This window comes from Cygnus atratus, chromosome 11 (assembly GCF_013377495.2).
Source record: "Cygnus atratus isolate AKBS03 ecotype Queensland, Australia chromosome 11, CAtr_DNAZoo_HiC_assembly, whole genome shotgun sequence".
NCBI classification, from domain to species: Eukaryota; Metazoa; Chordata; class Aves; order Anseriformes; family Anatidae; genus Cygnus; species Cygnus atratus.
In genome coordinates, this window is record NC_066372.1 from 3,420,128 (window position 1) to 3,446,580 (window position 26,453).

The following is a 26,453-nucleotide window of genomic DNA, read 5'->3' on the forward strand; positions in this document are numbered from 1 at the left end:
TCCCATTGACATTTCTACTTAACTACTTTCATAAGGGGGTTTCTCTAGAATTGCTGGAGAACATTACCGGTATCGGACTGGGGACAGCTGCCACAACAATACCAATGGGCTGAGGAGACAGAATTGCAGGGCTTCCATTAGATATACTCGTCACACCATTGGTTGCAGTGCCTTCCGTTTTCTTTGCTGGAGAGTCTCCTGGCAAAGGAGACTGCAGTTTCTGTTCTTGCTGCTTCTTCTGGATCTTACGCTGCAGCTGCTGCTTGGCATCAACAGGAGATGACAGCGTTTTCACTTGTGGTTGAAAGGAATTGCTTTCAGCAGTAGGTATAAAAGCTGAGGGCTGGGGGATCCCTTTTATTCCTGAACACAAAAGAAGAAGAATGAATTATAACAACACATACACTGTCTGTTGTAGTGCCACTTCTGTATCCAACGGCAGATACATAGCAGGCATCTCCACAACCGTTCAGGGAGCACCTCATCCATTCGTGCATTTCATGCTTGAATCTATTCAGTGTCTCAGTTTCTTTCCATATCTGTGGCGGAACTCCTATCTGTTAGGCAAGCTGGCCATTAGCTGACAGATTTTAAGTATTGGCATCTTCTTTCTAGTAACCTCAAGCTACATATTTTGAATTACATCTAAAAACAATGCAATTAATTTAACTGACAGTAGAGGGCAGTGGATATGTTTCAGAGGAATCTAAAATCCGTTATCTACCATGTTTTTGTTATGTTATCTATATTGAAAGCAGTTTTAAAAATGAAAAGTCTTTCCAAAACTGCATGTCTGTGTCACAGAGGAGCAGCTCTGAACAGATACTACCTACATGTAATGCCAGAATGGATTGCAACCAGCACGGGATCACGGACAACGGTGAAAGAAGGGCAAGAAGATTAGCGACAAGGGAGGAAAAGAAAAACAAAAGAAGGTAAAGGTGAAAAAATGATGGAAATTAGAATGATATATATATATATATATATATATATATATAAAAATATAATATTTTTTTTTCTGGAGACAATGCCTTTGCTAATCACAAGCAAGCAGTGGTGCTTCCAAGGAGAACACTATGGAGTTGGTCTTGTCTGTGCAGCTGGTACCAATTCCTGTTACAAAATCACATCACATCTATGATCTTTCATTCATTAACAGTCAAGAGGATAAGCACACTCTCTCAAGGACCGCCCAATTCTCTTGAATTGCCCTTCTAAATATGCTTTAATAGTTTCATTTATATTTCCGTATTTTTCTCCATTGCTTTAAAATAACTCAATTATAAATCAATCATCGCCATTTAAGGGCAGTAATTTGGGTTTAGATACCCAGTACAAGCTCAAACACCGTCTTCTGGTAGCCCACCCTTTGAGCAGCAGCCTGCATGGACCACAAGAGCCTGAACTCTACAACATGTCTCCACTTTAAGTGTTCAATTCCTTCTTCACAGAGCAGTGAAACGCCCAAATATATTGCTATTACTGGAAAATAAGTGACCTATGTGGTCTGAATACCGAAAGCAAGTAACATTATCAGGAAAATAACACCACAATTTTACCTTTGAGGGTAAAAGCTTTCTTTTTTTCCCTACCAGTTAGCACACAGAGACACTATAGTTCCTCATGATAAAGAGGAAAGGTAATGAATATCTTATTTACCATTCCAGACCGTAGAACCTCTCCTGAAATGAGTATCCAAGCTCCACAGGCATGCATTGGAAATAACCGCCTTTTTTCCTTGAAACGCCACCTTCTCCTCAAGGAAGTAAGGGGATCACCCCTGTCTTCAGCTTTGACCACCAGTTTCCATTTGAAATGTGTGAATTTGAAATCCATTCCTCTGTGATGTAGTGAAATACAAAGCAACTCTCCTCTTTACCTTGATCCTTAACAAAGATCTGACATCAAGTGCTGGAATCCCAGTTACACAAACTGCCTCTGGAGAGGGCTCTCCTGCCCCTCAAACCATTATTTCTAGTATAATCCATAAAAACAACAGCTGACACGCTTTTACTACCTGACACAGATCAAACATCTCAGGAAAATTTTTATCTGACATACCAGAAATGCCTGTAAGAAAATCTGCTCAGAGAGAAAATTAAGACGGACAATTGTTTCCAAATTAGGACAAGTTATCAAACAAACACAGTTACAACAGCAGCGTGCCTACAAACCCCCACTGTCAAGGCACCCAAATCCTGATCTAGCATAGTACAGCTCAGTACAATTACTCACATGCTTAAAGTTAACCCTGCCTTTGAGTGCTTTATAAGACCAGGGTCCTCATCAGAGGAATTGGAGAAGATCTTGGAAAGAGTCTGGGGAGACAGGTGTCCATCCAAGTGCCACATGCAATTACTGCAGGCCGTCTCCCGGGAATCACCAGTCAGCTAATGACAGCACCACACACACATCCCTGCCTTCAGTGCAGCAGTTTTTGACCTGAATGGCCAAGATGGACTGGAAGACCCACATCCTGACTGCTTCCCACCATGCATGAACTCCTACCTTTCATTACCTCAGAGAATATAAGCTAGAAAAACAACTTGAACAAGACCACTCAAATTATATCATTAATAATTTCCTTGACAGAGAATTTCTTGCTTCAGTTTCTGTTGCTGAACTGTTTACTCAACTGTAAGGACTTCTAGAGAAGTTTCCGAAGTCTTTTCAGTGACCAGCCCCACACTTCACACTGACTGTGATTACATAGCAGCTTTAACACCAACTAAGGTTTCTCTTCCCCCACTTCCCTTCCCTTTACCCTTCTTTCAGGCAGCACACAGTTCTCAAGAAGCACCACTCTATTTTACCACACATTTTTATACCCAGTCCTTATGTGACCGTTAATGCAAATCTAAACTGCAGCAAGAAGTTGTCAAGCAAACAAAAGGTTACCATCACAAACTAAACCTGAAGCCGCTGCTTATTTTCAAATCTTCCTACCCAGACTACTTTCAAGAAAATAATTTAAAGCAATGCAGACTGCAATCAGTCTGGTTCAGCTAACATCTGTTGGAGAGGACTAAAACAACAAGGTCTGAAGTGGGATACGTTCCTACTCAAAGCAGGGGAGACAAACCGCATCAATCCCTAAAGGTCCAGAGCTGTCCAGACACCTCACTCCTCCTGTTCACCCCAGATTAAGATTAAAAGAAATCCCTCTGACTTAAAATGCATTACTTTCAGAAAAAATACCCCCCATTTCATCAATTCAGAATCAAGTTAACTCATTACCTGCTGGTGCCCCTGCCATTACTGTTAAAGCTGCCATTGACTTGGTGCCGATGTAGTGACTTTTTACAAGGAAACGAGCCAATTCCAAGACTGTATCAAAAGGCTGGCTTAGCACTTTCTGGGCCCATTCACAAACAAGCCGGCAGGCCGCAGAGACAACTTCCTCATCGGCACTTTGTAGCTGCCCAGACGGCTCTGTCCCATCCAACTACAACAAACGAAGAAGGAACGGTTACTTTCATTATTAAAGGTCACTAAGGAGTGAAAACAAGAATACAGAGCAAATGATGATCAAAGGCACACAGGAAGCTGAATACATATGTTCAGAGTTTTTCATGAAATTGGGAGAATGAGACCACAACATCGATGCTACTAAAAGTTATATGTTACTGCTTGTTTCCAAAAGGTACCATACGGAATTGGTGTTTCTGGAAGAAAATCAAAGCAAGAATCCCAACATTCAGACCACCTACAGTTGATCCTCCTTGCAACCAGAGTCTTGTCACCTCAGCAGCCATTGTTACCCAGGAACTGCTTCTTTCACATGGGATTCTCCTCTAATGCTGAATTATTATCATCAATATATAGTAAAGCCAAAACAGGATCAGAGTTAAATATATATATATACACACACCTTGTAGGTAGTAGTACTATGGAATTCTGCTTCACCTTCGATTTTTTTTTTTTTTTTATAATAGCACTACTATTCTTTCTGGATTTTTATAGAAACACCAAACAATGATTTAGAAGCTGAGCATCATAAAGAAATTCTTAAAAACTACACAGCTCTTCAACTTACTTGGAAAACTTAAGGTAGTAAGAAAAACTTAAGATAGTAAAAGTAACATAATAAATGTTAATTTGCACAAATATGTATAAGTATATAACATACCCCATCTCCAGTTTTGTGAAAGTCAAGGTTGGGCAGTGTTGGCATATGAACAAAAGCCTTCTTCCTCAGTCCACTGTAGCAATATGTGATCAAGAATTAAGGTCTACATCATCTCTGCTTGTTAGGTGGCATGCAGGGAGGACGGGCAGTAATTCCTCCCATACTTCTCATAAGCTTTATACTCAAACTCAGCAATGGCTCTCAAATTCAATGTCATTAAACATAACCTCACAGCAGCCCAGAATCAAAAGCCTAAAAGTTCACGTACAGTGTCTCTTTTCTGTGATGAGCAAATCCTTGTCAGAATCACTAATTTTTCATTTTCTCTAAATGTGTATTTCTCTTCCCTAGACCACGGAGTTTACATTTTCTTACACTAACACGGATGGAGCATAATTACAGTAAATTAAATGTAAGGTGGTTAGGTATTAAGGCAAGTGTGAAATAAAGTCATATTTTAATAATTCTGAATTAGAAACTTAGGAAACAGAACTGAAAGAGAATCCTGTCAAGCTATAATTACATCATATAATTTGTTCCTTAAAATTTGTCTAGCTCCATCCAGAATGCTGCTATTAAGTTTTGGATTCCACTACTAGATAATCCAACATTGTACTTAATGAAAAATTTAACAGACATAATTTCTTCATTTACAATTATGTGGTTTTTTTTGGTCCCCTCTAAAGAAGACAAATAATCCTGGGCTGCCTCCTAGCATTAATTTTCTTTGTAACCATGCTTCGAGTAAAACCTTGTCAAAAGACAGTATTACAGTGAGTCCGTATCATTACGGCTAGTTCTTTTGACTGTTTTTTAATTAGAACATACAACCTCCTTGAAGCCTTTTGGCCTTTCAAAACCCTCCCTCCCTTGCTTTCTGCAGTAGCTCAACCTATCCACAGCGTCAGAGCAACGCACTGATGGAGCAAGAGTTGGCCCTGTGGGACACAGCAGGCAGCAGGTTGCTTCATGACAGTTTCCAGATTCTCAAGGGAAGGTGCAATTCTCAACTTGGAAAAGACTAAATTCTTGCAGATGAAACTATTTACTTTGAAAATCAGTAACAGTTTTTGGTTTTTAATGGAATACCTCAGCTTGCTAAAGACTAGACAGAAGCAGTTACCTATGCAGTAAATACAAACCATAGCTTTATCTCAGAAAAGCCTGAGAAAAATTTACATCCTTGTAGCCTTTTGATTTGATTACTGCATTTCTTTCCTAGCAGGGCTTCTTGTCCCTAAACTGAAACAGCAGAACCACCAGTGATATAAGCTGACTCTTTTCCACAGCACTTGCCCTGACTTGTTCATAGTGGCTGCCTGTTAGCTGATAAACTAATCTGTCTCAACATTTAACTGTGCATACTTATGCCTGTAACAGTATCTTTACCTACACTATGACAACATCAATTTTCTGTATACTTCAGGCTTTGTTGTAAGTTACAGCTAAACAGGATAGCATTTTTGCATACCCTTTGGGAGAGTGAATTTCTCTACCACAGGCAAGAAGGGAAAGAAGTGGATTCCAGTTGTGGGCACAGGGAATGAGACCACAGTCAATGGAGAGAGACATCACTTCTCATCCTAGGAGCACTTGCTCTGAATTGTCTTTTCTGTCTCAGGAAGTATGCACCATGCAACGAAGCAATCAGTCTGTTCCCCTCACCCCTGCAGGACAAGCCATCAATAAGTGACTTCCAAGTCTATAATCAGCTTTTTGACTGCTTCCCAGTAATCCCCTTTTCTCTTTCAAACAATCCTAAACAGTGGATTGAGGAGCTGCAGTTTTACGAGAGATTTGTAGCACCTCTTAAGAAGGATCTTTGGCTTTACAACTACCTTTTAAAGTACCGGTGTGCACAAGTATATAATGAAGCAAGAAATGTTTTGATAATTCTGAACTTGTACGGCGTGCACAAGTATATAATGAAGCAAGAAATGTTTTGATAATTCTGAACTTGTACGGTGTGCACAAGTATATAATGAAGCAAGAAATGTTTTGATAATTCTGAACTTGTACTGCTAATAAAATATTATTGTATCGTGAGGCAAGTTCCTCTACTTCAATATTCCTCTTCACACTATGTGATAAGGCTTTTTTGGTTCCTCACTGTTGTGACAACTAAGCTTCCCAGAAAGACTGTGTAACCTAAATATACTACCTTGTTTCTTAAGTGGTATCTTGCAACTTAACACTATAGCATTTAATAATTTTTAAAGAATTTTGGAAAAGTGTCTGCGTATTTTATTTAACATTACTTCTAAATTTAGCTGGTAGTTAAGATGTAACAGCAGATGTTCTCCAGGCAATTGCAGAAGTTACTGCGAAGTGTTCTAGCAAAGGATATTTTGATTTGCCTCTTGTGCCTAGGCGACGGGCCTTCATATTCGGAAAGACATTTTTCATGATCTTTCCGAAGTCAGCAGCACTTAATGGGTGATAGCCAAGATTGTCACAATAGCTCCTGCAACAAAGAGAAATAAAACGTGAATGGAACCAAAGTTAATACAAAAAGGCCAGCCTGCATGCTAGACTCCAAAGGTTTTCAAAAAGAAAACACTCAAACCCATCCATATATCCACAACAAATTGAATACATAAAAATGTATACACAGAGCTATTAATACCATCGTTTTTGCCTTGTTCTACACTAAGTTCAAAGACAAGTCATGTGGAGATTTAACAAGTAGTGGCATTAACTAGAGCGCAGTTAAGATTTACTCCACAACTTAGTTTGAAGCTATTATGTTTCAATTCACTTACTTTAGGACTTAGGAGTGACATTCTCTAGCCAGAGGTATAGCTTGAGTGTGGGAAGGCCTGAAGTCCTATTAGAGTATTTGAAAAGCAGCAGGTCAGAGATTTGTCTGCCTATACAGCTGCAATTTGAGACAACTTAGCAAACTGATTTTCATGAGGCATAGCTTCCCGTGGAACCAGCTTCACCTTTATAGGTGTAACACAAGCATGTATTGAGGACCTAGTCCTCCTACCAACTGTTTGCCCACATTGAACTGTAAGATCTGCTTAATTATAGATATTCTTACGTGAATTACCAGCCCTAAATTCACAGATTTCTACTGCCTCTATAAATGTAGATCTGCTAATCTTCACACAACTGAGTAAACAAGTTGATGACACAGGAAAAAAAGCAACAGAAGCTATTCATTTTGCTAAATGTACTTTTCCAGTAAAATGGGTACTGTTATCTGTCTTCAGTTCTCAAAAACAGCAGAAGGAGTTTTGTTTCAACATCTATTCAGAGGTTTCAACACCTGAGATATCTAGAAAAATATCTCCTTGAGGCAGAGAGCAAGAATTGTTGATTACACTGCTAAGTGTGAACATTCTGAAAAATCACAATCATGTGAAAGCAACTGAGAAAAACGTAAACTGCTCTGGAATGCTTAGCTATGCAGCAAGTGCTTAAGGCAGCACAAAGATACCAACACTACTACATATCGCCTTTTGTTCAAGAGCATTGTAGTATTTCATGGATGTTGACATGCTCAGGCCCAAAAGCATACCGTTAAAGCATTCTCTTTCAGACTTCCTACGGTCACAGAGTCAGCACCATAGCAATAGCCTCCTTTCCTGTGAGAAGCCCTACCAGAAATACACAGAACCAACCTGTCTCTGAACAGAAGAGGTGACTACACATCTGTGTGGGCATCATAGCAGGAGAGCATCAAGACAATCACGTCATACACTACATTGCTCACTACTCTAACTTGGGTACATGCAGGCAAACAAATCTCTGTTCATCAAGGAAGAAAACAAAAAGCATCGCTCCTGAAACAGAAGTTTAATTCCCAGCATCACATGGTAAAACCAGTAACAATCAGCAATGGCATCTGCATCCAAGTAGTCCAGTCAAACGGCCTTCTCTGAAAACTGTAGCTACACAGAGAGATATTTTTGAGATATTTCCACTGCATTTATTTTCTTTGTAAAAATATTAGTTATTACAGAGCAGGTATATGCTGCTTTTACCTTGGCTGTATGTAGGTATCCTCCATTTGCAAAGCACCGCCACAAATGTTATGATTTTGATGATAAACAGCCAGGTTTTTCTATTTGGTTCTAACATTCTCCTATAGAGCTTGTGTGTCCTTACTTTCCCCAGCTCTGTCTGCAAACTTGTATAGACTGCTGTTATCCGTGGGAGAGAAATAAAAGACCTTGGTTTCTCCTTTCAAAATGAAGGAGGAAATGCAATGTAGTGCAGAGGAGCCAGTCTTACCGAAACTTTCAGCCCATTCTTGTGAGAACTCACTTTTTTTTCTTTATTTAAAAGGAAGTGAGGGGATGGGACACAAACAATGCCCCCCGACACATTCCCAATGAAAGTGGACAGACCACATGAACAGGAGCTGCTGGACACCGTGGAAGCTCCACCATTGGAGGCACAGCATCACAGATTAATTTGAGTGGGAAGGGTGCTTGGTAGCACCCTTTTAGACTTCAGTCTAAACACCAGCCTACAAGAGGCTCAGCTTTGAGGTCAAAACCAGGCTGCTCGGCTTTGCCCAGTCAGGTCCTAAAAACAGGCAGAAAGATTTCACACCCTCTTTGGGCTCCCATTCTAATGCTTGATTTTCCTCATTCATAAATTGTCTGGATAAGGCAACATCATGAAATGTCAAAAGCTGGCCCTGCTCTGAGTGAGGGGTTGGACCAGGTAACCTCCAGAGGTTCCCTCCAACTAGTTTATATTTCTGTATCAGACATTTGGAAAATTTTTACCTGATTTATATACCAACAAAATTCATTTCAATGCATGTCAGTCGCAGTCTCTGGATTCTGGGTTTGTCCCTTTGAAGTTAATACAAAGGAATGCTTCTTCAGCCTTGCTGCACCCTCTTAGGAATCAGACACTGCTTCATGCATAATGCCGTTCTAGACACGTCTCTGCACTTTTTTATCTGGAGTCTTACCAGACACCACTGGATTTTAACTTCCCTCTGAAAAATCCTAAAAGGTGGGTCTTTGTCCCTTTCTAATCCTGATTACAGGGCTTGAAGTCTCAACTACCATGTAAAGGGGGGCTCTACGAATTTCTCTGCTGTAGTCAGCGGTATTTTTGACTGAAACTCAACAATGTCAGCAAAACAAAACAAAAAAACTAAAAGAGCAAAACAACACAATTAGGAACCTATCAATCAATCGACTTCAAAGATAAAATTATTCCCTCTCCAGAAAAAAAAAAAGAAAAAAGAAAAAAGGAAAAAAATTCAGTTCCTCAAGTCAAGCACATCTGTTTCAAGACAATTACTTGCTAGCAGCACCAAGCATCCAGTTACATGGTCCCCCTGAATCCATACTGGCAGCTCCTGCAAGCTTGTGATTTCTGAGCTCTTATTATCATCACGTAATTTCAGTTTTCAGGCAGATCCTTCCATATGGCCCCTCCTCCTCCTGGCTTGGCCGAGAATCCTACATGTCCATCTGCCATCTCTCATTGACTTGACAAGACATACCAGGAGTCTCTTCCCTTAAGCTCTTCTCTCTGCTACTTGCACTCTTGGCACATTGCTGAGCCCAGGAGCTGTTTTGCTTATTCGAAGGGTGGGTGGGAAACAGATGGGGGAGGGAAGGTCTACAAAGAGACAGGAGTGACAATGGATGCATGATTGCTTATGTTCGTTTGTACAGAGTGCTCCTACACAGTAAATTTGGCAAGGAAAGTCCATTTTCAAATTACATATACTCAAGACAGAATATACAATGGGAGCACGCTTGAATTAGACCACAAAAAAGATTAACCAACTAAAAGCCAACGAGTATGGTCAGGCTATGCAGCCCAGCTTAATTAGCTTCCTGGGCAAAGAACTGGATAAAATGGAGATAACAGATTACATTGAGACGGAAGGGTCAGAGGAAAGCTACGCACAGTTCCTCAAAAACTGTCTTGCTTACTTAATATTGTATTAAATTGTTTCTGTCAGAAAAAAATGTGGCAAAATCATCTGATTCTGGAGGCATCACTGAAACAAAATGACTGGTGTATTACGCGGAAAAACTGAAAAGACAAGAATAGAAAAAAACATGGAATTAAATACCTCGAAATGCAAAATAATGCACAAGAATTAACAAGTGCTGCTGCTGTGAAGTAGGCACTCATCAACTGAATGCAGCAGAAGATAAAATGGATAAGTTCGTCATCCTGTTGTTAATTATGATATATCCATAGCAGCTGATAACAAGGTGGATACAATCTTAGCGTAAAACAGCAGCATTACTTAAGGAGAATTTTTCTGTCACTGTATGTACAGGCAAAATCTCACAGAGAACATCGTACATATTCTACATACCCTGTTCAAGAACGCTGAATTCAACACGAGATGGGTGCAGAAAGAACCACTATGAATAGTAGGAAAGAACCTATTGCATGAAACGAAACAAAGATCTTGGCTTATCCAATCCACCAAAATAACTGATTTCTAAAAAATGGGTTAGAACAAAACCTTATGAAGAGGCAGGATCTCTTTAAGCTAATGAACAATGCTGGCAAAGAAGTCCTAGAAATCACATAGGATGGAATAGAGATGTCTGAAAACCATCAAAGAAACGGAATTCGGTATCAGATTCTTAAGACTAGTAACAAAGCTAGAAAACAGTTGCTTTAGATGGGAGTTTGATCAGCTTTTAAAAGAAATACATAGTTACTCACTTACAACAGAAGACTTGACAACACAATAGGTCCCATGCAGTTCCTATCAGGGAGTTTTTACACAAAACACCGGTTAAGAGCTATAAAGCAAGACCAGCATGCATCTCACATCTGTAATTTGTTTGATGTCCATTGTAGTCCTATACCTACTGCCCTCTTCTGTTCCAGCTTCTGAATATTCTTCTTTAACTTGCTAGTTAACATCTTTAACACTTAGTACACACACAACCTATGCATCAGGTGGTATCAATTGGCCCAGCAGCCAGTAAATCAAGGATTAATGATTTACAGACACAGACACAGATTTCTAGGTTAGAAGAGACCTCAAGATCATCGAGTCCAACCTCCGACCTAACACTAAGTACTCCACTAAACCATATCGCTAAGCTCTACATCTAAACGTCTTTTAAAGACCTCCAGGGATGGTGACTCCACCACCTCCCTGGGCAGCCCGTTCCAATGCTTAATAACCCTTTCGGTAAAGAAGTACTTCCTAACATCCAACCTAAAACTCCCCTGACGCAACTTTCGCCCATTCCCCCTCGTCCTGTCACCAGGCACGTGGGAGAACAGACCAACCCCCACCTCGCTACAGCCTCCTTTAAGGTAACTGTAGAGAGCGATAAGGTCGCCCCTGAGCCTCCTCTTCTCCAGGCTGAACAAGCCCAGCTCCCTCAGCCGCTCCTCGTAAGACTTGTTCTCCACACCCCTCACCAGCTTGGTCGCCCTTCTCTGGACTCGCTCGAGCACATCCATGTCCTTCCTGTAGCGAGGGGCCCAAAACTGAACACAGTACTCGAGGTGCGGCCTCACCAGAGCCGAGTACAGGGGCACAATCACTTCCCTAGACCTGCTGGCCACACTGCTTCTTATACAGGCCAGGATGCTGTTGGCCTTCTTGGCCACCTGAGCACACTGCTGGCTCATATTCAGCCGACTATCAACCAATACTCCCAGGTCCTTCTCGGCCAGGCAGCTTTCCAACCACTCATCTCCCAGCCTGTAGCTCTGCTTGGGGTTGTTGCGCCCCAGGTGCAGGACCCGGCACTTGGCCTTGTTGAACCTCATACAGTTGGCCTCAGCCCATCGCTCCAGCCTATCCAGATCCTCCTGCAGAGCCTTCCTGCCCTCGAGCAGATCGACACACGCACTTAGCTTGGTGTCATCTGCAAACTTACTGAGGGTGCACTGGACGCCCTCATCCAGATCATCGATAAAGATATTAAAGAGGACCGGCCCCAGTACCGAGCCCTGGGGGACACCACTTGTGACCAGCCTCCAACTGGATTTGACTCCATTCACCACAACTCTCTGGGCCCGGCTATCCAGCCAGTTTCTAACCCAGCAAAGACCAGATAAGAGATGCAAGCTCACTCAAAGACCTCCTAATCTATATTAAGTGTTTTAAGTGAATCTGCAGGGCACCAAGCGTAAATATGAACAACATGACTCTTTTCTTGCATCATTGCAGTAGCAGCAAGAGGACCCAAGTGCTTAGTGAAGGCTCAAAAAATCATTTTGTGGACAAGCAAGGATTTTTTTTTTCTGTGTAAGTACTGCCAGACTTAAAATCTTAATTCTCTAAACTCAGCTTAATCTACACCTGGCAGCCTCCAGAAGGGTGTTTACTAATTAAGCAAAGATACCTAAGTAAAACTGATTGACAAGAAAACACTGAAAGGATTTATTTGATGGGAAGCAGCAACTATTTTCTTCAGGCTACATAAGAAATTAGGCAGCTCACCATGAGTCCTAATAATATATTCCAGACTGTATTCCCCTATAACTTCCAAAGGAAGCTGGTAGAAGCACCACGTTCGCTGAAACACAGCTTCTTACAGCACAGCATATTCTGTCAGTGCAAGTGGTACTGCAGTGCCAACAAGAGAGGTGAAATAGCTCTCATTTACCTCCTTTCTGAAATTCAGCTGCAAGCTCTCAACCATCCCAAGTGCTACTGGCTCATATTACGATGCATTTATCTCCCTTTTGAAGGGGGTAAAATAAGTGATATACTCATTCACTTTTACCTAGCTAGAGATGTGAATTTACAATTAAAAAAAGTAAGAAACCAAAAAGAAGCATCACTGTGTTAACTTAGATGAGGGATGCAAGGCTACTGAAATGTGAAGGAGCTGGAAACGCTATCAACGTTCGCCAGTGCTGGATTTGTGTGCACTGTAAGCTTCTTTTTTATCTTCATAGAAAAAAGAAAAACACAAAGGTGATGCAAAAGAGCAGTATTTTTATAAAAAAATATTTTGACCAAAATTTACAGCAGGAATTAAAATGCTGCTATGATGCAGCACTCTTCTGAAGCCTTGTAACTTCAATTTATTATGTTCAGAGTGCACAAGTTTCCTCACTATGAGCTCATGCAACATTTATCTTTGCACACAGAGGAGAGAAATTATAACTTGTAAATAACAGACAAGTGAGATTTGAGAGGACTTAACGCCCCTAGGTAAAGAAAAATGACTTATCAAAACTAACTCATCTATTTATACACCTGTTCCCCACCTCCCACTCCAAAGCTATTCTTCCTTCGGTGTGCAAGAATAGCTCATAAACACACTCACAGAAACTAAATGTTTTAAATACAGAACAGATGCTTTCAAAAGATAACAGATTCCAAACATTTAATATTTTCCTGAATATTTGCTTTCCACCCTTATTTTGTTAGGCAAAAAAATACAATACACAAATACTTGATGCAGCTACATACAAAAGCCATCCAAATTTCACACTCAACAATCTGTAGATGATTTTTCTGGGCATCTGCAGCTTGGCACAGCATGGAAGCCAAGCAGATTTGTTGCTGAAGCAGGCCATAAATTATTAAATAAGAAATATATTTAAGAATAACGCTTCCATTTCTCTCCCGCACAGCAGCTGCTGCTGTTGCTGTGTCTGCGTGAGCAGCTCCTGCTCGGGGATTGGCTACCCTGGCACGTCTGTGCTATTGGCTATGTTTCCAGGCTGCGTCACTGCTCAACTCAATGGTGAGATTTCAGAAATAGGTGTGTGCGTGTTTATCAACCCCAGGCAAGCTAATGCCATCATGCTGCAGCTTAGTCAGAGCAAAACAACTCTACCAGAGAGAGTTAATTAAAATGAGGTATTCACATAATGCAGCGCTGCAACAACTACCAAGGGCTGAATCCTGTAGGCATTTGTGAGGTGAAGGCACTCAACTCCCTGCAAATTATTGTAATCATTCAGATTATGGAAATATTCATACTAGGTCATGAATCTGTTATTCATCTTCAGGCATCTGGGTCTTTTTTTTTTTTTTTTTTTTTTTAATTTCCTGTAGGGAACATTTTGTAAATGAATCCAAATCCAACTTTTGCCAAACAGCTCGCTCTCGCTTGCTTCTTATCACTCTCGTTACATGATAGCTTCAAGACTTGACAAAACAGACTCTCAGTGGCCTTGGTTACTGGTTTCATGCATATTCAGGTATATTGTGCCTCTGTAGCAATCAGGTTTGCTGCAGGAAAGCCCAATACTTATGTATTATTCTGGAGAAAAAGGTACCATTGACTAGATCTTATGTGCCAAATACCTGCCTTTCCAGGAGGAACAATTCAGCCCTTCATCCTTGTTAAGACAGTCATTTACATGTGTACATATAAATAATTAGAATAAAAAGCACTGTAAGACAGCACGTGGCACTTTTTATCTGTGCCACTCTGTCCAAAAAATAAAAACAATATTCATACTGATATTTACTTGCTAAGAAATACTTGCACATTTACTTCAGCATACGGAATGCACCACTTAAACAGCACAGTCCTACCTTCAGTGGCACAACTACTGAATAGAGTTGGCCTCAGTTACATTAGCACACAAGTACAGAAGGCCTTGTTCTTCCAGGTGCACTTGTATATGTATGTCAATGGAGTACTTGTAGAGCCCGTGTCACAGAACTATTTACAACTTCGTAAAGCAGTATGTGGAAAGCACTATCAGAAGCACTCACTTGTATTCATCATAAACCTCCTGTTTGGGAAGGGATGTCTCAGGGTGCTCTTCCAAGGTATTCCGTATCCAAGAGAAGGCATGCATCTGCTGTGCACGGCTGGATGACATGGAGATCTGATCACTATTGAAAGAAGAAACAGTTCTGATGAGGACTTTACTCCATAGTTCCTCCTCAGTACTCATTTTTGTATTTGCACAGACAGAAAGATGACAAAGACAACAAAGGCCAGTACCTCAAATGTGCAGCTATTGTTTAAGGCTAAGGAAGTATTATCTCCCTATTTTTTATACAATTTAACAAAGAGACTCCATACTCTGGTTCTTGCCTGACACACAGCCACGCATAGAGTGATGGGTTAGAGTGTACCTACCTCCTCTCTGGTATTTTTTTTTTTTTTTTTGCTGACCATTCCTAAGCTTCTGCCTACTCAGTCTGCCAACTGCCCTTTGCAAATACTCAACTTTCTCAGCAAGTGCTCAGAGTGCTTCCTGTAGGCATCCGTCTGCCTATATCAGCCTACTGGGAACAGATGCTAATTTCATGATGTTGTGATCTTCAGGTTGTTTTTCTAGATCTTCCTTTAATCAAACAAATGCTACTAGAAATACTGTTAGTTCTTTCTTTCCCCCAGCATCACATTTATGTTGCTATATTATCATCACTTCCTATGTAAAATGTGAAGGAACGATCAAACTTAGGCTGCAAAAGATATTCTTGGATGAGTCTTGCATTTTAGGAGGTTTACATTTACAAGATATTTGAACAATAAAGTTCAAATATTAAAAACAATCTTCACCAAAAAATAAGTTCTTAATATTTGAAGACAGCTTCTGCTACCAAACATGTCATGTAAATGCATGCTCAGTAAGTGCCACAGGAAGTTGTGTTTTCAGCACTAGCTGCTTACCTGTACCACACACATACCTTTTGTCTCCATTGTTGGGACCCGAAGGCAGCTGAAGGTAGAGGTAGAGTTTCTCTAGGTCTGTAAACTTCTCAACTTCTTGCTAGATAACAAAGGTGTTTTGGTTAAAAAGAAACGAAGGGGATAGGGATAGAAAGAGCAAACAGTAAGAGTTGAGCTCAACAGCTAAAATTGTCATCCAACATTGTATTCCAAAATAACATACTTTCAAACAGGAAAATACTTATGTTAAAGAATGTTACTGCGAGTACTCTGGGTCTAGAACTATGATTTTCTATTTGTACACCACTGCACACTAGAAAACACTGGTCCACAAAGCCAGATCCACAATACCATTACAAAATTCATACACAATAAAAGTAGAATCTGGAGAAATGACAATAAGAGAACACTTTTGTAACTGGACACGTAACATGAAAACCTCCATTATATTCTCAGAGCTCATTTGAAGCACCTCTGAGAACAAAGCATCAAAAAACAGCTAGGCTATAACTATGCAGAATGTCAGACCAGATCCTGTAATCCACACCACCACATCAATAGTTGTGTCACAGACTTCAATGTCATCTAAATACATCATGTATTTGCTTCCTTTGGAATCAGAATTATTGTACAAATACTGAAAACAAGCCATTCAGTTACCATGAATCCCTATGATGCCTGAGTCCTACTCTAGAAGATACCAGCTGAGCATCAGACACAAGAGGGAGTTTTACCTGCTGTACGCAAACAGTGAGTACTACATATGAGCTGGTATGGGGTCATTCCAGATCTCTCATATAGACTCCGACGTACTAGGCCATCAGCTGAGGTAAGGTATTCAAGCCTGCTCAGCAGCAGCAGGAGTAAAGCCATGCAGCAATGAGTACACAGATTCTTTCTGGAAGATGCTGCAGAACCAATATGTGAGGTGCACTACCAGTACAGAGGCTAAGAATACCACAATCTCTTTTTAGTTCAGAATATAGCTTTCTGATTACAGTTAATTCTATTTTCCTTTACTGCTGTCTTACTGTCAACATAACCTTTTCCAAAGGGAAGAGAATGGGACCAACAGCCAGTGAAGCCTGTCTATTTCAACAACAAACAGAAGAGTGGGGAAAATAAATCCTAAACTTCATTTCAAACTGGGGTCCCTACCCATTCCAGTCAAGAAGCATCTCACTTCCACTGGCACAAAGTTAACAAGAGAACTAGCCAGAGGTGAGCTCCCCCTCCTCCCTGCTGCCTTTGCAATAAAATAAGCAAAGCAGTAAGACAGACACTCTCAGAGCTCACAGAAGCATTTCCAACAGCAGCCAGGGAACAGACACTGTATTTGTTGCTTTTATTTGTGTAAGCTTCAGCAAGCCACAACATTAGGTTTTTGTTCCCCCCCCCCAATAAACTCTTGAAATTTGCTGACACTGATGTCTGTTGATCTATAACAGCTTACACAGCAATGGTGCACAGACCACCGAAGATCCAAAGAGGTATTTCTGAACAGGTGCGTTTTGTAAAATTCTCTGTTCTTCCTTCCCCGCATACATGATGGCATTTACAATGGTGGTCCTTCCACTATCAATGATGGTTTTATTAAAAAAAACATTACTGAGATCATTCTCCAAAGAAACATTTTAGAGAAAATAAAATTTATGAAAAGATAGAAATGAAACAGCTGCAAGAAAATTCACACTTGTTTATTAGACTTTCTTGTTTTCCAAGAGCTTAGAATCAAGAGAATCACAGAACGAGTTGGAAGGGATTTTAAAGACCACCAAAAGACATGGGTCAGGTGAGATCCACTGCAAAACACACAAAAAAGCCCTAATGATTGACATCGAAGTGGAAAACAACCTCTTGTCTTCAAATCTAACGTGCTACTTCACAGTGTAAAGGGTGGTTTTATACTTTCATCAGAAAATGCTGAAGCAGTCTCAATGCCCACTGCAGCTGAAGGAACTTCTGCTGTCTCCCAGCTAAAGGAAAGGGCTGCACGCGAAGGCCCTGCCCAAGCTGCAGAGGCACTGCTATGCAGGTCCCCTCTGACAACCATTCATTCAAACAAAACCTGATTTATGTGTAGAGAAGAAATCTGACTGGGATTATGTTAGCAGAATCTTTTTCAGAAGTTGCCAGTGAACCAACAACTCTCATCAGCGGAACTGCATCCCTAGAGCTAAGGCAGCTGAGGATTATGGCTCTCATGTCCTCAACAAAGGAAGCCGGACAGTAGCATTTTCCCTCTGCTTTCACTTAAAACCCACTCTTCTCCACAGGCTGCACTCTCTGCACAACTCCTCCAGCTTGCAGCGATGGCTATGCAGAGCTCCTGGGGAGGCAGGCCCTTCTATGAAACGGGAGAGAAAACACGCAGCCAGGATGCAGAGGAAGTTCATGGAGGTAATCCTACGTGGGTGATAATTAGATAAAGCTAAGCTTATTAAATGAGACCGAATCTATTTAGACAAAAACATCTCAAAGCTGAAGAAGTTGCACCAAAGGCATTGAATGGGACACTGCTAATAGATTCAGGGAACAATGTTTTGCTTAAAAAATTCTGAACATTATATTTTGCTTAGGCTGTTTTCTCTCAATGTTTCTAAAACTCTCAAAGCTTTGTTTACAGCCTCGTTAAGTACAATTTCTTATTGAACCTTAGCCCTTATCTACCAGCTCTCAGTGGTAAGGCTCCAGTGATTTCAGTAGTCTCTCTGTTACTGTGACTGCTCCAAGTATCAAAACTTTCTAATTCTTAATGCAATCAGAAAAGCATTTGGGAAAGCAGAGAAACATTTCAGCTGGCCTACTGACAACAGATCTCTCTGACCAAGTTAAAAAAAAAAAAAAATGTTAACACATTCTGAATTTCACTTTGTCTTAAGTTGGATACATATGAAAATGAATAAAAAGAAAGGACAACACAAAACATACTACCAATTTTCTTATTTCCCACTAAGAAAATAGGTCAATATCATGTTTGGCAGAAATCTAAATGTGGAACAGAGTGGAAAAGAGTCAGAGCATCAAAAGGAAAACTGCAATGCTGGCAACATCTTGGACAAATTCCCCTTTGTGTAGCCACTTAAAGTTTATGCTACAGTAGTTTTAATATCCATACAGAATATAAAATGTCTGGGGAATCTTTTCTCACTACTTAAAAGGATCTAAGTACATTTTTTTGCTTGAAGTTAACAGACCTTGATTAACTGGTTCTATCAAATCAGCTGAAGAATGTTTAATTCTCCAAAGGTTATTTATAAACCATACTTCTTGAAGCTGCATTAGAAAGATGCATAAGAGCGCTAAACTGGTTGTATGACTGAGGTGTAAAGCCATCACAAAGCACCACTCTGCTATTCTGGGTCTTCACACATTATATTTATCTCCTGTAATTGGAACCACATCAAATGAAGGAAGATACTGTGAAGATGGGAGCAAGGAGCGTTCATACTTATTTTTTTTTACAATTTGGCTTCAATTTAACCAAAAAAAATACATCAACTATTCAAAGTATTTTAGTGATTTTACACGAAAAAACAGGACAAAGAACTAGAAACCTCAAGTCACAGACAAGGAAAGCCTTATGGTAATATATAAAGAAGTAGAAGTCTCTGGCATTTTTCTTCATTTTGGTAGTCACCAAAGACAGACAGTTCACCAAAGAAATTAACAAAATATGTAGCAAATATATTAAACCAGAAATCCATTTGTGCATACAAACAATATCGATGTGGTCCAAACGATTCTGTCCTTTTATTGACTAAGAACAATACAGAACAAGAACCTCTTAGGAACACAAGCAAATTTCTTTTTAATTCTAACAGGCATTTTGTTTGAGCAAATAAGCAGCTGTAAAATAATAGCAACTTTTTTTTTAATCAGAAATAGTTTTTGACATCTGGTTCCATACTGACACTAGCTAGACACGAAATTTTTCATGGCACAAAGAGACGAAGATCACTTCAACACAGAACGTAGCTAAGGAATTCATCTGTAATACAGGAAACATGAGACTCATGGTCCTGCTTGGAGAAGCTAGATTTCAGCTTGAGCCTCCAGATTCACATTATATCACTTGAAGTTTCCTGACTTTGACGGATTGAATCTTTCTATCTGTTTTTCTCCAACTGCTGATCCACTGACAGGTCACAAATGTTACTCGAATTTCATCTTATTGTTGCCAGAATGGATTACCATGGAAAACTCCAAGGAATGTTTTTGTTTTGCTTTTTGTTTTTAAAGTAAACATTTAGTCAGGCCCAACTTAAAATGAGATAGAAGAAAAATACACTAAGCAACAATTACCAGAATTACAATTTCTTGAATGCTGAAGAACAGCATTTAACTTTGACTTATTTTATATTTCTACAATGAAGGTAGAATTACAGGTTATTTCTGTCCTAAGGTTCTGGTGAAAATGAGTTGAAGGCCAGGGGCACTGCTGCAAGTATTTTGCAATATTACTATTTTAGAGAGCATGGACTGATCTTAATATTTTTCTCCACATTTTGAGTATTTATATATAACTATATTCTAATCTAAGTAAAAAAGGCTATGCCAATGGCAACATAACTTGCACATACTGGCAGACTGGTTCTAAAACCTGTCATATTTCAAAAGAACAAACATCTATTATTTAACAACCAGACTAAGAATAGCAGAGTAGTCAAGCAATCATCTCCCCACTATGCGAAGAGAGAAACAAGAAGCAAAGGTTAAATAATTTGCTCAAGGTCAGATGGTTTGTTGGAAAAATGATCCAGAAAGAAGATAGCTAAATTGAAACAGAACCTATTAGTCTAAAGAGATGCTAATAAACATATTTTGTAGGCTTTAGATGAACAGAAGCAGAAACATATTTCAGGTGCTAAATGTTCCAAACAAGCCCTAAAAATACATGGCAGCTTAATACTGACAGAGTGTCCAAGTACAGCTGCCAAATCTACCCAGAGCTGCTGCCTGTTTCCTGTAGGGCCAAAAAGCGACAAACTACCACCTTGAGTGCAGCAGGACTGAGGCAGGTTGCTTCAACAGCAGGTCGCGCACACTGCTGCTGCCCACACTGCCACTGCTCCAGCCATTGGCAGCTTTGGTTTTCACAGCCGTCGATCCAGCCATCTTTCACCAGCACTCATCTCTTTTCAGAGGACAAGGGAAAGCAGCCTTAGCCTTCTTGCTAAGCAACCAAATGGAGCATACAGTTCTTTACATCAGGTTCAAGAGTTCAGTATGTGGCAAGAAATATAACAAGCAAAGTCATGGGAGACTTCCAGACATGTTTACTACAGTTAAAAAGATGTTATAATGAATTTTTAATGGCTGTTTACACCACAATTCTTGCTAATTACCCCTTTTTTTTTGGATTGCACAGCATACAATATTCTTATGATCTTCCAGAAACTGACAGTATGTCAGATGTAAATGGTGCAATGTAACAAGTAAAAGACAGATAACTTTCGCCTCTTGTATAAATAGAACTTACAGTCCTAGTGCCCCTACACTAGCTGTTTTCCGCAGTCCTCTGATGCTAGTTACCCTCCGCAGCAGAGACAATTACCATCACTTTTGTTTCTTCTCCCTTTTTCTTCCTATCCTGTGTTAGGCAGCCTATGTTCTAAAGAGCATCCGTGTGCTGCTCTGCACATTGCGGCTGTGACTGGGGCTACCAAACACAAATGACAACAAGCATAGTCTGATCTTTGTTATTTATTTATTTATTTTTTATAGTTACTAGCAAACTGATAAAGTTTAAATGCTTTAAGCTATTATCAGTATCTCTCAACATAACTGAATGGTGGTCACAGATCTCCTCTTTACAGTAAAAGACGCAAGGGATGAGCATTGGCCCTTTATACCTCATGAGACTGATTCAGAGGCCCTGAGATGGTTGCTATCTGAACCAGATCTAAGGAAGTGCACTTGAAGGAAGCGCTCTGACCTGCCCATAACCTTGGGCTCAGACTCTGCAGCAAGCAGCTGGGTACTGATCAAGTCCAAACACCCCAATCACAGACCATTTGGACCAACCCATACACATTCCAACAGTGAGGAAACGTCCTCATCTGTCTTCTACAGGCCAAAACTGGATAGGTCTGCAAGGAAGCTCCAAACAATTAATTTTGAGTTGTAGGGTCACGGCCTTTTAGCTTAACACACTTTTACATTCTGTCTTGCAGCTTACAGCTTTCCAAAAGCATGTAAAATGCAGAAACTGTTTTGACATGATTCAGCTTCATTTTTGTTTCTCGAAACTATTCTGGTCTTAGATTTTGCTTTTTCAAACTACCTGAACAGCATTTGATCTACCTTTGCTGCCCTACAGTCACCTTTCCACTGTTGATAGGACTCCTCTGAACTCATCAGCAGGACAGACAAGAAAGCAACTGGAACAGAAAAACAGGCCATCAGGAAATCGCTGCTCTGTCCCAAGCCAAGCTATAGAGATTGCTTTGCGGGCAAGAGCACTGTTCAGAAAAACACCTGGTGGATGATCACAATCGACTCATGCAGATGAATGGTAACATTGGCTCACACCAACTGTGAATCTCTACTTCAGTATCCTAGATTCATGAATCTGCAGAATTTAATGCAAGACTAGTCCTACTGTAAATTCCGTTTTCTTAAAACAGGTTTCCAAGAAGCAGGTGACAAGTTAACTGCTACTTGTTTATTCATTCTCTGATGCTACTTAAGAACTCCTACCACATTTCTATTTCACTGCAGAAAAAGCTGGTGTTAAGAATTTTACAGGTGCAGTTTGCCCTCTTGCAAATGAAGACTCACGTACAAAAGATCTTATGTTCACCTGCTTTGTATCCGCAGACGCCACTAAGGAATAAATAGGACAAAAATGACATTATGCATCATGTTTAGTTGGATGCATCCAGGAATTCTTTTAAGCATAGGTAAAACTGGGCCCGAAGTCTGTTTGCAAAACAACAATAAAGCTTACCTGAAATCTCTCACCATGACAAATTAAGGTAACATTTAAAGTAAACAGAATTCAGTGCCATCTAAATTAGCCTTTGACAACGCGACTTCAAGGAATATTCTTATTTAGCTCAGCCATATAGTGGAACAGATTCTATTTGATAATGTCCAGATGGTTGTCTATGTCATGTTTTTATCTTACCCGCTGGTACTTCTGGATGAAATGCCAAAGGTAGGAAGTCAGAATAAGCAGTCCCTTCCAGTCTTAAGACTTATGAACTCAGACTCTGATTTAAAGAAACTTGAAACCTATTGCTCACTATTAAACACAAACAAATCCTCTCAGCTTGTCCTAGATATTTGCTTCCCAGAAATCATCTCTACTCACTGGCTAGGATTCTGTTATTTTATTGCACAAAGAAATGTGATCTTGATGTATTTCAAGGGCTTTCCTTTCTTCAATAAATGAAGCATCTGTTTTACGTACAGCTGAACTAACAGGACCTGTAGCATTGCTCACTTCTGGGAAGGTAGTCAAGATAGTGCACAACTTCAGAGGTTGGCAAGATTTAGAATAAACAAATAATCTGACAATTATGACATGAGCAAGACTTTCATGGACCAGGGCATTAGTCTGACAGGCTTTGTGCAAACATGCAGTTCAATCTAGTTCCTTCCTTAAAATGTGGCACTGGCCATGAATTAACTATTTCAAGGAAACAACAAGAGCAATAATCATTGTCATTAGCAACCTAAAGAGCAACGGAACCTGAAGGCACAATTAGCTTCTTGCAGATTCTGATCTGTGCAATCCATAATACCTCATTTAATAAAAACATGTTTACAAAAGCAGTAAGGCATCTTTCTAAGTCATATCTATACTGATAGCCTCTACAAAGGGAAATGACTTGCTGTTGCTAGAAAGAGGGCAATACTTCCCTGGAAAACGAGTACCAAATCTACATCATGCATTTTGGGGGGGGGGGGGGGGGCAACATGAACTACTTTTGAGCAGATTTAGAGGTAGTACCTTAAAGTATTGCCAAGGAATGACTTGATAATAACTCTTGGTCTCCAGAGCTGTCTATTTTGGTCTTACAGTTCTATCAAATATTAAAAAGCATTCTGGAGTTGTACTTACCAAAATGCAGTCCACTTTAGATTGTACAGTTTTGCTAGACGTGAGGGAAGAAAGAGAGAATAGAAATCTTGAATTAATCTAAACAGTAATGACAAAAATATTACATATTAGAAGTGCTATCACTATACTATAGGCTTAATCTCCTGCTACAAAATACAATGATAGCCTATGGAAGTATACTTAATCTGCAACATTTTTGGTAGAAAGTCACTGCAAACAAAGCTTTTTGTTAGATTTTTTGCTGTTTTACCCTTTTATATAAGAAGTGTATTTAAAATGAAATATCATTCCAACTGGGAACTATTATCCCAAGCTGCAAAGCAGCCACGATGGATCTCACTACTGTTATTGTAAACTCTTCCACAATTCAGATGCATTTTATTTGTTCATCTGTAAACACAATTAACACGTGCCCCCCCCCCAATCTTTTCCCCACACTTCACTAAATCCCACCACTTCAATGCATTTATTTCTAGTTTTCCAAAGAGCTGCTACAAAGCAGACAATTGGTATCCCACTGACAACTTACTTAGAAGTTTTCCACTTTAAGTCTCACTACCTCCTAGTTGGCTTATTAAGAAGAGACTGGGTGGGGACTGAAATAAAATTTGCCATAAACGACCTCAGGATATGTGCCAAGGTATGGTATGGAACTTATTATACTTCATATAAACACACCCATAATCAGCTTTTGTGTTTCTTGAAGAGTACTGTATGCTACGTGCTTGGTTAGACTGCATATCAGTTGAAGGCATTTAATCATTGCTCTGAACAGGAGAATGAGCTTTAACATGCGAAAATAAATAGTCTTTACTGTTGAACACTTACTGAACAAGCACTAAACAACCAGTGTGAGTTTAGGAAACACTTCACTGCTAGTAGAATAGAACATAATTCAACGTCCTGTTACCAGAACTAAACATATAATTTCCGGTTATTTTACTTTTGTACAGGTGCTACCACATACAAAAGAAAGGCCAAGTAAGGTATCCGATGGACATACTAAAAATCACAACTAAAACAAGCCAAACAAACAACTCTAGTGTCTGGTGAAAATAAGAGTTAGAGCTACCGATTCGGCACCTATGTTACATCCAATGTTCAAAGAGGCAGGAGCCTGGTTGTCCTGTTTGTTACAGCATCGCATTTTGAAACCAGAAGGTCTAAAATATGTCCTGCAGGAGCTGCTATTACTGATCCCCTCCGCCCCCCTTCTCGTACAAGAACCAGATATGGCAATAATGGCAATACAACAAAAAGCATCAACAGGCAAAAATGGATAGCAAGTCCACTGATGTAGATACAACGGTAGGTGTCCACTGCTGCTGACTTGGTGTTAGGACAATCAGCTGGGAAGACACTTGGAAATGCTAAGGCAGGAGTGAAGCTGAGCTGCTGGGGATTTGTGCAAACACAGAAAACTAAAGCCAGTAAAATGGAAGTCTTTCCTTGCCTAGATGAAGGGGCTCCCATCTACTGTAACAATCGAAAAAAGGCACCCAAATGTCATCTCACTCTTCATAAACCACCATCTTACTAGAAAGTCAAAGGACACCAAGCGTGGAAACCTGCTGCTGCTAAGAGGTACCACTGCATCTGACTCAAAGCTGAGCAAAGCAATACTGAAACATCGGGCTGCTCCCACAGCACAGCTCTCACCCTGGACTCCACCTTGCCCCACTGCCTCCTGTCCCTAGCAGGGTTTCACAATGCTTGTTCTGCTACAGATCCACAGCCTCTTTCATAAAGCAGCAGACAACACGCGCCCACTTTTGTACCAAAGCCTTTCCATGGCTTCACATGATAGATTAACGCAGAAAAGCAACACAGAGGATAAGGGGACGCAGGGGATAGGCAGACCAAATTTAGTCCAAACACAGCCTTTTCTCTACAGACCTGCTCACTATGTTTTGTGCTAGGTTTTTCAGAAGGATGTGCTTCTGCCAGCACAGTTGACAGCCCTGGCAGATTCTGCCAAACTGCCCATAAACATGCCCATTTGCATTAATATTTTCTTCTTGCAAAAAGAAAGAGGCAAACCGCCAGGAGGCAGCTGGGCAGGAGATCCCTGGAGTTGTCCTTTTATCTCCAAAGACCAGTCTGAGTCAGTAAATGTAAATTCTCAAATTCAGTTCAGACTCTTCCAGTTGTGACCCCTGCTCCCAGAGCACTGATCAACAGTGTCTAGAAGCAACAGCAAAAGAGCAATAATTGGACCAGTGAGTACAGTTTCTCTGTTTCCTTTTTGTCAACTGGTGGCACAAAAAGGAGAGTCGAGTTCATGTCCTCTAATCTGCACACAGATGTTGTGACATTTTACAAGGCAAAGGGTCCACAGCTCAAGCAGGAGTAAGCATGATGTCTATTTTAACAGCAATTTTTTCACCTCCCGCTGTGTGCTCCTTGGTATTCTAGAAGGACATTATTATAATTTGTTACTGGTAAACTGAGGCTTCTTTTACCCTAACCATATCCCACATTAACATAGCCTGACTTCATAAAGCCTGTGCCTAATGAGAAACACTTCTTATTTACCTTTCAGTGGAGTTGATCCACGTCAAAGTACAGCAACAACAACCCTCTGAAGAACCAGCCCTTTGGCTGGGAATGTGCTGGGACAGTGATCTTTGCATGGTCCTGAGCACTGCACAGAAAAGCTCCTTCTGGTGAAATTGTAAGATGAAGC

General features: G+C 40.3%; 1 protein-coding gene across 2 annotated transcripts in view; it reads right to left on the reverse strand.

The window, feature by feature from the left end:
• Positions 1 to 26,453, reverse strand: part of RFX7 (regulatory factor X7) — a 52,722-nt gene that overhangs the window by 4,947 nt on the left and 21,322 nt on the right. Inside the window, exons 2-8 of one of the 2 annotated variants that reach the window (XM_050712979.1) lie at positions 23,768 to 23,801; positions 15,714 to 15,796; positions 14,787 to 14,909; positions 6,473 to 6,593; positions 4,130 to 4,210; positions 3,238 to 3,445; positions 68 to 363 (exon numbers count right to left, since the gene is read on the reverse strand). In XM_050712979.1, coding sequence (XP_050568936.1) covers positions 68 to 363; positions 3,238 to 3,445; positions 4,130 to 4,210; positions 6,473 to 6,593; positions 14,787 to 14,896 — 816 coding nt within the window. In that variant the 5' untranslated portion in view covers positions 14,897 to 14,909; positions 15,714 to 15,796; positions 23,768 to 23,801. Of the gene's footprint in view, positions 1 to 67; positions 364 to 3,237; positions 3,446 to 4,129; positions 4,211 to 6,472; positions 6,594 to 14,786; positions 15,011 to 15,713; positions 15,797 to 23,767; positions 23,802 to 26,453 lie in introns of those variants that run through there. The other variant, XM_050712980.1, reaches the window with a different exon arrangement.